At 49.0% G+C, this 15056-nt stretch overlaps 1 protein-coding gene across 1 annotated transcript in view; it reads right to left on the bottom strand.

Annotated features, from left to right (window-relative positions):
• Positions 1-10938: 10938 nt before the first annotated feature.
• Positions 10939-15056, bottom strand: part of DRC3 (dynein regulatory complex subunit 3) — a 97277-nt gene continuing 93159 nt past the window's right edge. The window contains exons 11-12 of the mRNA XM_042781034.1: positions 12008-12139; positions 10939-11052 (exon numbers count right to left, since the gene is read on the bottom strand). Coding sequence (XP_042636968.1) covers positions 10939-11052; positions 12008-12139 — 246 coding nt within the window. The remainder of the gene's footprint in view (positions 11053-12007; positions 12140-15056) is intronic.

The following is a 15056-nucleotide window of genomic DNA, read 5'->3' as shown; positions in this document are numbered from 1 at the left end:
CCCCTCCCACCCACTGTCACCTCAATGCATACCAGGCACAGTTTTTCCCACATGGTCACCTTTACATCTTCCATGCCTGCCCAGTTCCCCCAAAATGGCCACTGTTACATCCTCCATGCCCGAGTTACCTTACATGGTCACTACTGTGTTCCCAGTGTTAAGATCTCCGTGCCTGGGCCCCTCTCCACATCCATCTCTACATCCTCTACACCTGAGTCCCCCCAGTATGGTCACCTCTATGCCTTTCATGTTTGGGTCTCCCTACACTATCACCACAACATCCTCCATACACAGGTTCCCCCTTGCATTGTCACTGTCATGCTCTCCATGCTCAGGTTACCCACCCAGTCACCCTTATATCCTCTACAGTCAGATTATTTCCCATGGTCACTGTTAGGTCCTCCAGGCCCAAGTCCCCTCTATGGTCATCATCACATCCTCCATGCCTGGATCCTCCACATCTGGATATGCCCCACATGATCAATCCATGTTCTCCATGTGTGGGTCCCCCACATAATCACCATCACACCCTCTATTCCCTAGGTTCCCTCACATAGTCACCACCATGTCCTCTACCCCTGGGTCTCCCCACATGATCACTGCCACATCCTCCATGCATGGGTCCCACACACACATTGTCACTGTCACACTCCATTCCTGGATTCTCCACACCCAGCTCTCCCTACAGAGTCACCATCTCATCCATGTCCCCACAGGTTTACCATTACATTGTTCACAACATGGTTACACCACCTGGATCTTTGATCATAGTCACTGTCATGTCCTTCAGGCCCATGTTCCCCCATGGTCACATCCACATGTTCCATGCTTGGGTCCCCCCATATGGTCACCATGACCTCTTCCATGCCCAGATCAACCCACATGGTTACCTCCACTTCCTTTATGCCTGGATCTTCCACCAGCGTCACCTTTATGTTCTCCACACCATGCTCTCTCCTTATATAGTCACTGTGATGTCTTCTATGCCTGGGTCCCCCCACACAATATTGTCATATCCCCATGCCCAGGTCTCCCCACTCAAGTCACTGGCACATTCTCCTCACTTGGGTCCCTCACACAGTCACCTCCACATCCAACATGCCCAGATCCTCAACCAGGGTCACTCATGTCCTCCAGGCCCAGGTTCTCCTCATGGTTACCTCCACATGCTCCACACCCAGGTCCCCTTGACATGATCACTGTGATGTCTTCCACAATCACATCCCCCTGTTGGGGGACTGACTGTTGTCGATGACCTCTATGCCTTCGCTGTCAAATTACCTCCAGGAACTTCAGGTCCAGTTCCCCCACATAGTCACCTTCATATCTTTCATACTCAGATTTCACCCACACAATCACCTCAGTGCCCTGCATGCCTGGGTCCCTTCACATGGTCACCTCCACTCCTGGGTCCCCACCATGGTGCACATCTCATCCTCCATGCCCAAGTCCGCACAGGGTCACATGCACATCCTCCATGCCTGGATCTGCCATCGGAGTCACTGTCACATCCTCCACACCCATGTCCTTCTACACAGTGACCTCCATGGCCTCCCCACTTGGGTCCCTCCCATGGTCACCTCCACATCCTCCATGCTTGGGTCTGCCTCACACACCATCACATCTTTCATGCCTGGGTTACCGCACATGGTCACCACTATGTTCACAATGCTCAGGCCTCCCTTCATAGTCACTGTTACATCCTCCACTCTTTAGTCCACACATATGGTCACCTTCAGGTCCTCCATACCTGGACTCTGCCAGGGTCACTGGCAAGTTCTCCAATCCTGAGTAACCCCACACACACACCCTGTCACTGTCACATCACCAAAAGTGGGTTCCCCTACACAGTCACCTCCACAGCTAGATCACTCCATATGGTCACCTCCATGCCCTTCATGCTGGGATGCTCCACCTAATATCATCCTGTCCTTCATGTCCAAGTCCCCCCTCTAGCGTCACATCTACATCCTCCACCAGGGTCACTGTCATGCCCTCCAGACTTACTTCTCCCCATGGTCACCATCACAGGCTCTATTCTTTGGTCTTCTAACATGGTAACCTTGCCGTTCTCCACACCTGCATCCTCCACAGGGTCACTGGCAAGTCCTCTAATTCTGTGCCCCTTCCACATTATCATTATGTCCCCCAACTGGGGTTCCCCTACATGGTCACCTCCACATCCTCCATGGCTGAGTCACACCAACACAATAACTGCCATGCCTTCCACACCCAGGTTCTCCCCACCCCCATGGTCACCTTTGCATCCTCCATGCCTGAGTCCCCCTACACAGTGATCTCCACATCCTCCACTACTTGGGTACAGTCACATAGTCATCATAATATCCTCCATGCCTTGGTTCTCCTACATGGTCACCTCCACATCCTCCATGCAAGGATGCTCCAGCAGAGTCTCCATCATGTTCTCCAGGCCCAGGTTATATCCTACATGTCCACATAGTCACTATCACATCCTCCACAGCTGGGTACCCCCCACAATCACCATCATGCCCTCCACACCTGAGTCCCCCAACACTGTCATGTCTACACCCTCTACCCTTAAGTCTTCCCATATTATTACCTCCACATTCTACATCCTGGGTTCCCCTACATTGTCACCTCCACATCATTCATGCCTAGGTCCTCCACACAGTCACCTTCATATTTTTTATGCCTGGCGTTTTGGCCTTCTTGTGCTACTCTAACAGAAAATACCACTAGTGGGTGTCTTTGACAAACAGGGGTTTATTCTCTTACAGTTTAGGAGGCTAGAAGTCTGAGTCCAAAATGCCAGCTCTAGAGGCTGGGTAGGGAGCTCTGGTGGTGTAGTCTAAGACATTTGACTGCTAATCAGAAGGCTGGTGGTTCAAACACACTAGCCACTCCTCAGAAGGAAGACTGCGCAATCTACTTCCGGAGAGATACTGCCTCAGAAACTCGAGGGGATCGCTATGAGTCAGAACCGACTTGACGGCATTGAGTTTTTGGGATTTTTTTAGAGGCTGGGTGAAGGCTCCTTGACCTTGGGCTTCAGCTCTGCCTCTTGTTCCTGGCCCACTAGTTCTGGAGGCGTCTCTTACTTCTCAGCTGGCTGGTGAGACTGACAAACCAAAGGTGGAGAAGTAAAATGACACAGTCCCAAGATCATTAAGCAACTACACAGGCCACTAGTTCAAATCCAGAAACAGTCCCAAGATTAGCAGGCTACATGCAGGGTCCAAGTGTGCCAAAAAGCTAGAGACCTTCCTTGAAGCTGCTGCTTAATAATGGAAGCAGACCACATCCCTAAGGCAGCTACTCAGCTGCTCACAGTTGATTCCAGTCTCATCATGGGGAATAACTACATCCAGCTGCCCAGCCACTTAAAACCAGGCCTAGCCGAGTTGACACACAGCCTTAACTACCACACCTGGGTTCCCCACATAGTCACAGTCACTGTGCACCTCCCTGTCCTGCACACCCAGTACCTTTACTAGGATCACAATCACATCCTCCAGGTTCTAGTTATTTTCCATGTTTGGGTACCAGGTCCCCCACACAGTCACTATCACATCATCCATGCCTAGGTCACCCCCATGGTTACTGTCACATTCTTCAGGCCTGGGTCCCCCCCCCATAGTCACTATCATATCTTCCAAAATGCGTCCCCACATGATCTCCACCATGTTCTCCACACTTGAAACTTCCAACAGGGTCACCATAAAGTCCTTCATGCCTGGGTACCCCTACACAGTCACCACCACATCCTTCATGCCAGAATCCTCCACCAGGGTCACAATTGTATTCTCTAGGTCCAAGGCCCCCCCTCCCCCAAGGTCAACATAATGTCCTTCACACCTGAATCATCTCCCATGGTTACCTCCTTGTCAGGATTCTCCACCAGGGTCAACATGATGTCATTCTTCAGGCCAGAGACCTGTCACCATCACATCCTTCAGGTTGCCACATGGTCACTTCCATGTCCTCCATGCTCTAACCCACATGGTCATCATCATGCCTTCCATGTTTGGGTCCCCCCACACAGTCCCCATCATGACATCCACACTCTGACCTCTCACAGAGTCTACCTGTATGTGCACACCCAGATTACACCACATGGTCACTGTCATGTCTTCCATGCGTGGGTCCCCTATATGGTCCCTATCATGGCCCCCATGCCCAGTTCTCCTACATGATCACCTCCACACCTGGGCCCCCTTAAATGGTCACCTTCATGTCTTCCATGCCTGGGTTCCCTCACACGGTCATTGTCATATTCTTCAAGGCTGGTTCTCTTCACTTGGTCTCTGTCACAGCCTTCATGCCCATCTTCTCCACATGGTCTCCTCCACACCTTCTGTGCCCATGTCCCCTACACAGTTACCTCTTTGTCCTCCTAGCTTAGCTTCCCTACATAGTAACTTCTACCTACTCCATGCCTGGGTCTCCCACACAGTCACCATGATGTCTTCCATGCCAGGTCCTCTCAACATGGTCACCAGCATGTATTTCAACTCGAGTCTCCCCATATGGTTACTATCATGCCCTCAATAACTGGTTTCCTCAACATGGTCACCATTACATCTTCCATGCCTGGATCCTATACCAGGATCACTGTCATGTATTGTAGGTCTGGGTCCCATTCCCAGTGGTCACTGCTATGACCATAGAATCATCTACTACACAATCATCTTCATGTTCTTCACGCCCAGATTCCCCTATGGGGTCATCTCCATGTTCTTTATGCCAAGATCCTCCACCAGGGTCATGTCCCTGTCCTCAAGGCCCAGGTCCTCCTATAGTCACCATCACTTCCTCTATAACCAAGTACCCCCACATAGTCACTGTCATGTCTTCCATGTCTGGGTCCCCCAAACATGGTCACCTCAACATCCTCCATACCCAGGTCCCCTCACACAATCACTGTCACACCTTTCATTCCTAGGTCTCTTTCCATGGTCCACATCTTGGCCTCCATGCCTGGGTTCTTCTTATGGTCACCTTCATGCCCTCCTTGCCTGGTGTTCTGGTTACCTAGAATATAGGTACCACTCTGACAGGAATATACCACAAATTGTTGTTGTTATGTGCCATCGAGTCGGACCCAACTCCTAGCAACCCATCCTTGGGTTTCTAAAGCAGTATCACTACAGAAGTAGATTGCCCAACCTTCCTTCCGAGGAGTAGCTGGTGGTTTGAACCGGCAACCTTCTGGTTAGCAGGATGGCTTTAACAAACAGGAGTTTATTCTTACAATTTTTGGAGGCTGAAGTCTGAGTTCCAAGTGCCAAGCTCTAGGGGTTGTATGAAAGCCCCACAACCTTGGGCTTCAGCTCTGCCTCTTGCTTCTGGCCCACTGAAGCTAGAGGCATCTCTTCACTCAGGCAGCTACTTGCTGCTGAGGTTAATAAGCCCAAGGTCAACAGATAGAATGGCACAGCCCCAATGTTACCAAACAACACAGCAGGCCATTAATTCAAGTCCAGATTAAGTCCCAAGATCAGCAGGGTATGGCAGGCTGTTGAACAAAGACTTGTCTGCCTGCAGGGTTCAAGTGTGCCAAAAGGCTAGAGACCATTCCCAAAGCTGCTGCTTATATATGGGAAGCAGACCACATCCCTAAAGCAGCTACTCAGATTGTGGTAGATCCCACCATGGAGTTGACTGCCAGTTTCATCATGGGGAATAACTACCACCAGCTGCCCAGAGACTCAACCAGGCCCAGCTAAGTTGACACACAACCTTAACTACCATAGCGAGGTCCTCCCACATGTTCACTTCCATGCCCAGTTCTTTCACCAGCGTCACAGTCACATCTCCAGGACTGGATCTTTTTCTCAATCACCATCACATCCTCCAGGCCTGGGTCACCATATTTCCTCCATACCTGGGAAACCCCCATATGGTTATTGTCACATCCTCTATGCCTGGATTTCCTCACCCAGTCACCTCCAAGTCCTCTCTGCCTAGATCCTCCACCAGGGTCAATATCATGTCCTCCATGTCAGTGTCCCCTATGGTCATTGTCACATCCTCCACACCTGGGCATTCCCACATGGTCACCTACATGTTTTCTGTGCCTGAGTCTCCCTACATGGTCACTGTGTTAGACTGGGTTCTCCAGAGAAACAAAAACCAGCAAAGCTTTTATATCTATATATCTATATATATAAATAAAGATAAATTTATCTTAGGAAAATGGCCCACAAACATATAGAAGCTGGCAAGTCCAAAGTCCCTGGAGCAAACGTCAGGCTGGAGGCTTTTCCCCACAGGGGCCGAGAAGCTCAAGGCTGGCAGGCAGTACACCAGCTGTTGACTCCAAGGAATGAGAATCCAAGATTGCCAGGCCGAACGGTGGACTGCTCACTCACGGACAGTTGTAGGCAGCACAACAGAATCCTGATTCTCTCTTCCTAGGATGTCCCTGGATATCCTGGAAGCAGGCCACACCCCCAGGGAAACTCCCCTTGAGCAGACTGGCCACTCAGAACACAGTCATCCGATCCCATCATGGGAACAACCACATAGAACTGGGGTCCAGCCAAGTTGACACACAGCTCCAACTATCACAGTCACCACCACATTCTCCACTCCTAGGTCCTACACAGTCACCTCTACGTTTTCAATGCCCAGGTACCCCCTACACACACACACACAGTCACTTTCATGTCCTCCACACCTCTGTCCCCCTACATGATCATTGTCATGCCCTCCATTCCCAAGTCTCTCCACATAGTCCCTATCATGGCCTCCATGTCTGGGTTCTCACCTGGTCACTTCTCCATGCCTCCATGCCCAGGTTCCCCAAACAGTCACTTCCACATCTTTTATGCCTGGTTCCTTTACCAGGATAATAGTCTTATTTCCAGGTCTGGGTCCTCATGGTCACTGTCACATTCTCCGGGCCTTCTGCACTTCTTCCATGTGTGGAAGGTCCCACATGGTCACGGTCATGCCCTCCACACCTAGGTTTCCTCACACAATCATTTCCATGTCCTCCATTCCTGGATCCTCCACAAGGTTCAGTGTCATGTTATCCTGGCCTGGATCCCACCCTACTGTCACTGTCACTGTCACATTCTTTCCCCCAGCATTCCCTACATGGTCACCATTACATCTTCCATGCCTGGGTCTCCCACGTGGTTACATCCACTTCCTTTATTTCCAGGTTCTTCTCACATGGTCACCTTCATATACTCCATATCAGGATCCTCCATCAGGGTTACCATTATGTCCTACAGGTCTGGGTCCCCTCCACCCCACAGTCACCATCACATCCTCCATACCTGAGTTTCCCTGTATAGTCACCATGCCCTCCGCACCCATGTCCTCTACCAGTCACCATCACATCCTCGTCTTGGTCCACCAAACAATTATCTTCATGTTTTTCATGCCTGGGTCTCCCACAGTCACTGACGTATCTATGCTGAGGTTCCCCTCCACAGTTACTGTCACATTCTCCAGGCTCAACAAGCCATCCCCAATGGTGATCATCAATCACATCCTCCATACTGGGTCCCTACATAGTCACCGTCATGTCCTCCATGCCTTGAATCCTCCACAATGGTCAGCGTCACTTCCTTCATGCCTGGGTACTCCCACATGGTCACTGTCACATCCTCTATGCCCAGGTTTCCTCACATAGTCACCTCCGTGTCCTCAACATGTGGAACCTCCTCCAAGACCAATTCCTGTCTGGATCTCCCCTCCCCCCAGTGGTCATCATCACATCCTTCACACCTGGGTCCCCCACATGGTCACTGTCACTCCCTCCATCCCTGGGTCCCTGTCATAGCCTCCACGCCCTCCATGCTCAGGTCCTTCCCTACATGGTCACCTCCACATCCTCCATGCCCAGTTCCTTTACCAGGTCACAGTCTTTATCTCCAGGTCCAGGTCCAGGTCCTTCCCTTGATCACTGTCATGTCCTCCAGGCTGTGGTCCTTCCTATAGTCACCTCACTTCCTCCATGACTAGAACCCTCCCCCGGTCACTGTTACATTTACCACACTTGGAGTCCCTCACATAGTCACCTCCACATTCTCTATGCCCTGACCCTCCCTCCCTGAGGGTCACTGTCACGTCCTCCAGCCTTGGGTCTCACTGCACTGTCACTGTGACATCCTTTTCCCAATTTCCCTTACATGATCACTGTTACATCTTCTATTCCCAGGTCCCCCACACAGTCACATCCACTTCCTCTATAACTGGGTTCACTCTACATGCTCACCTTCATGTCTTCCCCACTTGAGTCCCCCAACAGCACAGTCACCATCACATTCTCCAGACCTGGGTCCCTCCCCATAGTCACTGTCATATCCTCTAGATGCAGTTTCTACCAACATTCCCTGTCACATTATCCATGCCTGGGTCCCCCTGCCCCCGATCCTAATCACTGTCATGTCTTTTAACCTAAGTCTCCTTATACCATCGCTGTAATGCCTTCCAGGCTCTTGTCCTCCTACATAGTCACTGTTACATCTATCATGCCTGGATCCTCTACCAGGGTCACTGTCATGTCCTCCAGGCCTGGCCCCGCCCCACCCCAGGCATAGTCATGTCCTCCACACTTGTGTACCCCTACTTGGTTACCTCCATTCCTCCTGCCTGTGACTTCCATGTCCTCTATGCCCAGGTTCCCCTATATAGTCATTTCCTTGTTCTCCATGCCTACATCCCCACACACAGTCACTACTATGTCTTCCATGCCTGCAGTCCCGCCCCCCAAGGTCACTTTCATGTCCTCTATGCCCAGTCCTCTTCACATGATCACCATCATGCCTTCCATGCCTGGGCCCCACCCATGTTCTCCATGCCTGGTCTGCACCCCCCCCCAGTCACCTCTACATTCTCCATGTCTGAGTCCCCTCAACATGGTCACCTCCACATCCTCCACACCCAGGTCACCCACACAGTCACCTCCATGTCCTCTATGTCCAGGTCCCCCACATAGTCACCATCTCATCCTCTATTTTCAGGTGTCCTCCTATGGTCACTGTCACATTCTCTATCATAGCCTCTGTCATAGCCTCCGTGCCTGGTCCCCCAGATGGTCAATTCCAAGTCCTCCATGCTCAGGTCCCCCAAATAGTCACATCTACTTTCTCCACACCTGGGTTCTTCCCCTCCACAGTTACCATCACATCCTCCAGACCTGGATCTCTCTTCATAGTCACTGCCCACATCCTCCAGGTGCAGTTCCTACCCACATTCACTGTCACATCCTCCATGCCTGGATCTCTCTCCACAGTTACCATCATGTCTTTCAACCCAAGTCTCCTCATACAATCACTGTCAAGCCCTCGAGGCCTGTGTCCCCCACATAGTCACCATTTCATCTTTCACACTTGGGTCTTCCACTAGGGAGGTCCCTTCCTCCCATGGTCTTAGTCATATTCTCCATGCTTGGGTTGCCTTACACAGTCACCTCAACTCCTTATCCAGGTCCTCCTACCTGGTTACCTCCACATGGTTCATGCCTATGTCCCCCCACATGATCACCTCCATGTCTTTCCATGCCTGAGTCTCCTCAGCCACCTCTACATCATTCATGCCTGAGTTCCCCTCAAGGCCACTGTCATGCCTTCCATGCCTGGATCACTCCACAATCCCTATCAGGGCTTCCACACCTGGGTTCCTTCATACAGTCACCTCCATGTCCTATGTGGGGTCTTGGTGCCCCCACATGATAAGATCCACATTTTCCACTCCATCACCCCATCCATAGTCATTTACATGTCCTCCAGCTTTTGGTCTCACTGCACTTGTCACTGTCACATCCTTTTCCTGATTTCCCTTACTTCCACAGTTACTGCCACATCCTCTAAACTTTGCTCTTTCTACATGGTTGTCGTCATACCCTCCATGCCTGGGTCTCTCACATAGTCAATGAAATGTTATCCATGCCTGGTCTGTGCCCTGCCCCCCACCCCCAGTCACCTCTACATTCTCCATGTCTGAGTCCCCTCAACATGGTCACCTCCACATCCTCCACACCAAGGTCACCCACACAGTCACCTCCATGTCCTCTATGTCCAGGTCCCTCACATAGTCACTATCTCATCCTCTCTTTCAGGTCTCCTCCTATGGTCACTGTCACATTCTCTGTATGCAGTCACCTACATGTCCTTAATTCCCAGATCCCCCACATGGTTACCTCTATGTCTTCCCCACTTGGGTCACCTCATACAGTCATCTCCATGGCCTCAGGCAGCTGGAAGTTCCTTCTTAAGGAAAGGAAGTGGTAAAAGCCCTAAGCTCAGGCAACAGTGGTCTCCTGTGTCTCATGTCCTCACCCTCAAGTACTAAAGAGTGTCATGTACCTATGCCATCCCTGCACTGTTCCCTGGCTCTGCCAAAGCACTTGAGGTAGGTGTTGGCACAGTCCCTGAGACTGAGGCCTCAGAGGGGACTTGGAAGTGGGACTTGAATCCAGTCTGCACAATGCCCATGCCTTGCCTATGGCTGACCCTCCTATGGGGCTTGGATCCCTACCTCCCATCCTTGGCAGATGGCCCAGGCCCACAGTAGTGGTATAGCTTGTCCTCTTCCTCTGTGTGGAGAGACAGCTCCTCAGCACCAGAGGAGGGGAGGGCGTCACCCTGGGCACAGCAGGGGAAACTGTAGCTATCACTGTCTGGTTGTGTCTCACAGCCCAGTCCAAACACTGCTGCCTTGGGGATCGTATGCAGCCACTTAGCCTCCTATGAGGATCAGCTGCTTCTCTGGGCCATTTCCTCTTCTTGTACATGGACTTGAATTCTGGTTTCTTTTTTAAAAAAAAAAATGGAGGAAAGGTCACATAAATCCTTTATTACTTTCTACGTTTGGAAATTGTTCCAGGGTGGGGAAGGATGGTTCTAGGGGTAGTGGTCGAGGAGTTCTAGAAACTCCTTCTGCAGAGGTGGTCAGCACACACCATCCTCCTCCTTGTGGTGTCTGAGGACTAACACACACCTAATCGAGAATGTCGCCGAACTCCAGATTATCCAGCTCATTCTGCATGTGGTCAGTGTACTGATTGATCTCCTTCACACGTTTGCGGTTCCTCATGATTTCATCTGTATGAATCTAGGGATGAGACCAAAAAATGTCCCTAATTCAAATTAAATTAACATCTTCTACTGAGTCCAGTAGGAGCTCTGGTAGCATAGTGCCTAAGGCACTTGACTGCTAACCAGAAGGCTGGTGGTTCAAACCCACCAGCCACTCCTCAGAAAGAAGGTTGGGCAATCCTACTTCTGTAGTGATACTGCCTTGGAAACCCAAGGAGGGGTCGCTATGAGTCGGGGCCAACTCGACAGCAAATAACAAGAACAACAACAACTGAGTCCAGTGTGAGAGAAGGAAGAACAGTTCTTTAAAATTTTCATAGTTTAAGTCTTACATTACTTTACTTTCTTCCCCCACATCCCTGTGTTTTGATTATGTATCTGAGGCCACCACCCATCTATCAGTTCATTGTCTGTGATGGCTTGCATGTTGCTATGATATTGAAAGCCACTGGTGTTTCATATACTAGCAGGGTCAACCCGTGGTGGACAGCCTTCAATGGAGCTTCCAGACTATGACAGACTAGGAAGAAAAGCCTGGTGATCTTCTAAATATCAGCCAGTGAAAACACTATGGATCACAATAGAACATTGTCCAATATAGTGCTAGAAGATGATCCCCCAAGGTTGTAAGGCAGCAATGGACTCAAACATGCCATTGATCACGAGGATGATGTGGGACCACACAATACTTCATTCTGTTGTACAGAGTTGCTGTGTTTTGGAGGTGACTCTGGCAGCTAACAACAACAAATATATTTGAGGTAGGAGTTAGAAAATGAAGCATGTGGGCTTTAATGCCTCTGACTGAGCAAAACAGGGTCTTTGGTATGGAGCGCTACAATCCTTAATCTCATTTCTTTCTTAATTTTTTATTGGAAATTGTGTATACTGCCTAGGGAGAATTTCCACTTTCTCTGGATGATTGCTAGGGAAAGTGGCCAGGTCCACTAGAGTGTGTTCACTGTACCCACCTTGTCCACTAAGTGTGTGCACCAAGAGTTGACTCTTGTGATTAGCTCATCCTCCCGGTTGTCAATCTTCAGGAGGTGGATGTCATGTGATGCCCCAACAGCATTGACAATTGTGTCTTTGTCGACAAAAAGCTGGTGAGTGAAATGACCAAAGAGATGATGTCGTTCCACCCTGAATATGATGTCTGTGTTAAATCAAAAAGGCAGCCTAACTTCTCTAGTTGGTATAGGTGACACCCACCTTGCACACTTTCCTGCAGGTTACCTTCAAGTCACATTGCCTTCCAGACCTGAGCAGTTGCTGTGTTATGGAGAAGGGCAAGCCAGGCTGCTGACTTAGAACCCCAGTTGTGAGCAAGTTTTCTCCTGGAGAAGGCTGATGGTAGCTCTGGGTGCCCCACAGCCAGAACAGCTCCTCTTCCTTGGCTGCTCTCAAGCCTAACCTACCCAAAGCCTTTACTTGCCAGTGGGAACTGGGAGACTGGCTGTCCAAGGAACACTCAAGGCTGCTCCTGGAGGACAAAGGATCCTGGGTATTCAGATCACAGCTGTCTCTCCATTGCTCTCATGTCAACAAAGTTGAATTCTGGTTCCATTTGGTGATTCCTCCTACATTTTCTTGTTCCTGACTATGTTTTCTGTCAAGAACAACTGATAGGCTACTTGGTAGGGGATATATGTAGGAGATCCTTGATAGAGAGGGAGAACAATGTGGAACAAAACTCAAAATCATTTGGAGAGAAAAAAGGGGGGGGGGGACCAGGTTTGCTGGTCCGATAGAGCCTGGTGGAACCACTGAGACTATGGCCCCTAGCTGCCTTTCAGTTCTGCAATTGAACCCACACCTGTGGTTTCCACCCAAACAAAATACAGGCATATGACTTGAACATTAATCTCAGGGAGATACACTCCTTGGAGAGAACAATCATGGGAGAAAGAAGGGCTGCTTATGCACAGGGAGACAGCTTAGGGGGCAGGAGTATATGGAGGGATGGACAATGGGAAGAGGTAACTATGGGGAGGAAGTGGGAGGGGAGCTGTTGCATTGTGGTAAACTGTGGTCAATGACATAAGACAAAGTATATGTGAACTGCTGTATGGAAAGTGAATTTGCTCTGTAAATTTCACCCAAATCACAACTAAAAAACAACAACAACAACAACAACTTATAGGCCTGGCAGGTTCTGGATGTTCAGACTATGGCTATTGTGTATATGGGATGATTGAATATTGAACAAAATTATCTCCTAGCTAGGGAAGGCTCCTTAGGCATGCAGCAAGCAGTTGCTTCCACTTGGAAGGAGGTGCTTTGTGATACCCAGGATGGCAAAGGACCTATATTACTATATTTTCTATATTGCAGAGAGGACTGCAAGTACATTTTGTATTTTGTGGTTTTTTCTTTTCTTTTTTTTTTTGTATAGTAGCAGCTAACTTAATGGTCTCCAGAATATATTTTGTGGAATCAAGATGTTACTATTTCTGCAAAAAAATAAAAGTGGGGGAGTTCCGGTAAGATGGTGGACTATGCAGAAAGACTGCACAGACCCTCTTCAACAAAGAAAAGGGAAACCAATTAACACAGACACAGAAGATAATCTTGGACTCCTAAGCCTTGAAGGGAAGGATAGAGAAGTGGACTAAACCCCAACTAGCAGAAGAATTTGCGTGAAAATACCAAAAAAGGAGACATACGGAGCTGAGGTCTGGCAGTGATCCTGATGGCACAGACAGCTTGGAGATTCCTGAGTGGTGGTAGGGCCTGAGAATTAACCTAAAAATCACCCTGCTACTCAAGGACTGCACGGAGGACTGAGCACGGTGGCTGGGGAACAAACAGAGAAGATGAAGAAAAAGGTGGGCTGAACTGTGGACTTTTGCTGGTCCAGAGGGTGCCGTGATTTTGAAGGTTTAAGAAGCAGCCTGACTATGTTGGATATTTAAAGAGACAGCGCTCTCTCAGATTCCTGGGGCTTAAGAACATGTTCTGCTTTCCAGCAACCCCAAGGACACTCGGGAACTGCAAGACTGAAAAGGTACGATATTCCTCTTGTTACTCTTATACCCCATACCCACTTGGTGAATGGAGGTGTGGCCATCTCCCATTCCCACCTACCTTCTGGGCCTTCAGGAACTCCATCACAGTCTGTGTGCTCAGACAGAGCCTGGGTGCCCTGCCCTGTCCCCAACTGATTTTTTTTTCCCTTTTTTTATTTTTATTTTTTTCTTTCTTTGCTTTCTTTTTTCTGGTGATTAGTTTGCTTGTATTTGTCTGTTTTAAACAACTAATATTATTAATACTTTTGTCCTTATTATTATTATTCTTAATCTTCTCCTACCAGGTCCTAGTTTTCAGCATTTTTGCTTTTCCCTGTGCCTGGTTGAAATTTTTCGTTTTTTAATTTAAGGGTTTTTTTTTGTTTGTTTGTTTTCTTTTCCCTCTTTTTTCTCATGATTAACCCTGTTCCTTGTTTTTCTTTTTGCATTTTTCCCATTTTTTTCCTTCATTTATTATTCTCCTTCCCCACTTTTTTTTCGTAGTGCCCTATCCCCAGATATTGCAGGTTTTCTTGTTTTTTCTTCTTCTTCTTCTTTTTTTTTTTTTGGTTACTGTTCCTGAGTGACTACATGGTGTGTTTTTCGTCCATGAGCTTTTAGTTTTTTGATGGTTATTCAATTGTAATTTGTGTCTAACTGATTGGGAGACAACAACAGTCCCCATAAGACACAACTACACCCACACCTCCTGCAACTTCACTTCCTGAGCAGAGCCACTACCTCCTTCTTCCCCAACAGGCCAACGATAAAAAACCACTAAGAAGAGCCTGAATCACCCTTGGCTGCTCTTCACAGACACTTAACAGAGATCTAAATACAATAACGCCAGGCTGCCTCAGAAACAATGGACCATCACAGTCCACAAAAAGAAACAGGATAAAGTGGTAGAAACAAGGGAGCCGGATAGAGACCCAGAACACATCCCTGAGGAAGAAGCAGCATTGGAACTCTCTGATAAGGAATTCAAAAGAATTATCTTTAGGTATCTTCA

The sequence above is a fragment of the Orycteropus afer genome, unplaced genomic scaffold, assembly GCF_000298275.1.
Source record: "Orycteropus afer afer isolate SDZICR_OR568_19922 unplaced genomic scaffold, OryAfe1.0 scaffold00080, whole genome shotgun sequence".
NCBI lineage: Eukaryota > Metazoa > Chordata > Mammalia > Tubulidentata > Orycteropodidae > Orycteropus > Orycteropus afer.
The sequence above is the reverse complement of the archived record's forward strand: the minus strand, read 5'-3'. Positions and strand labels throughout refer to the sequence as shown.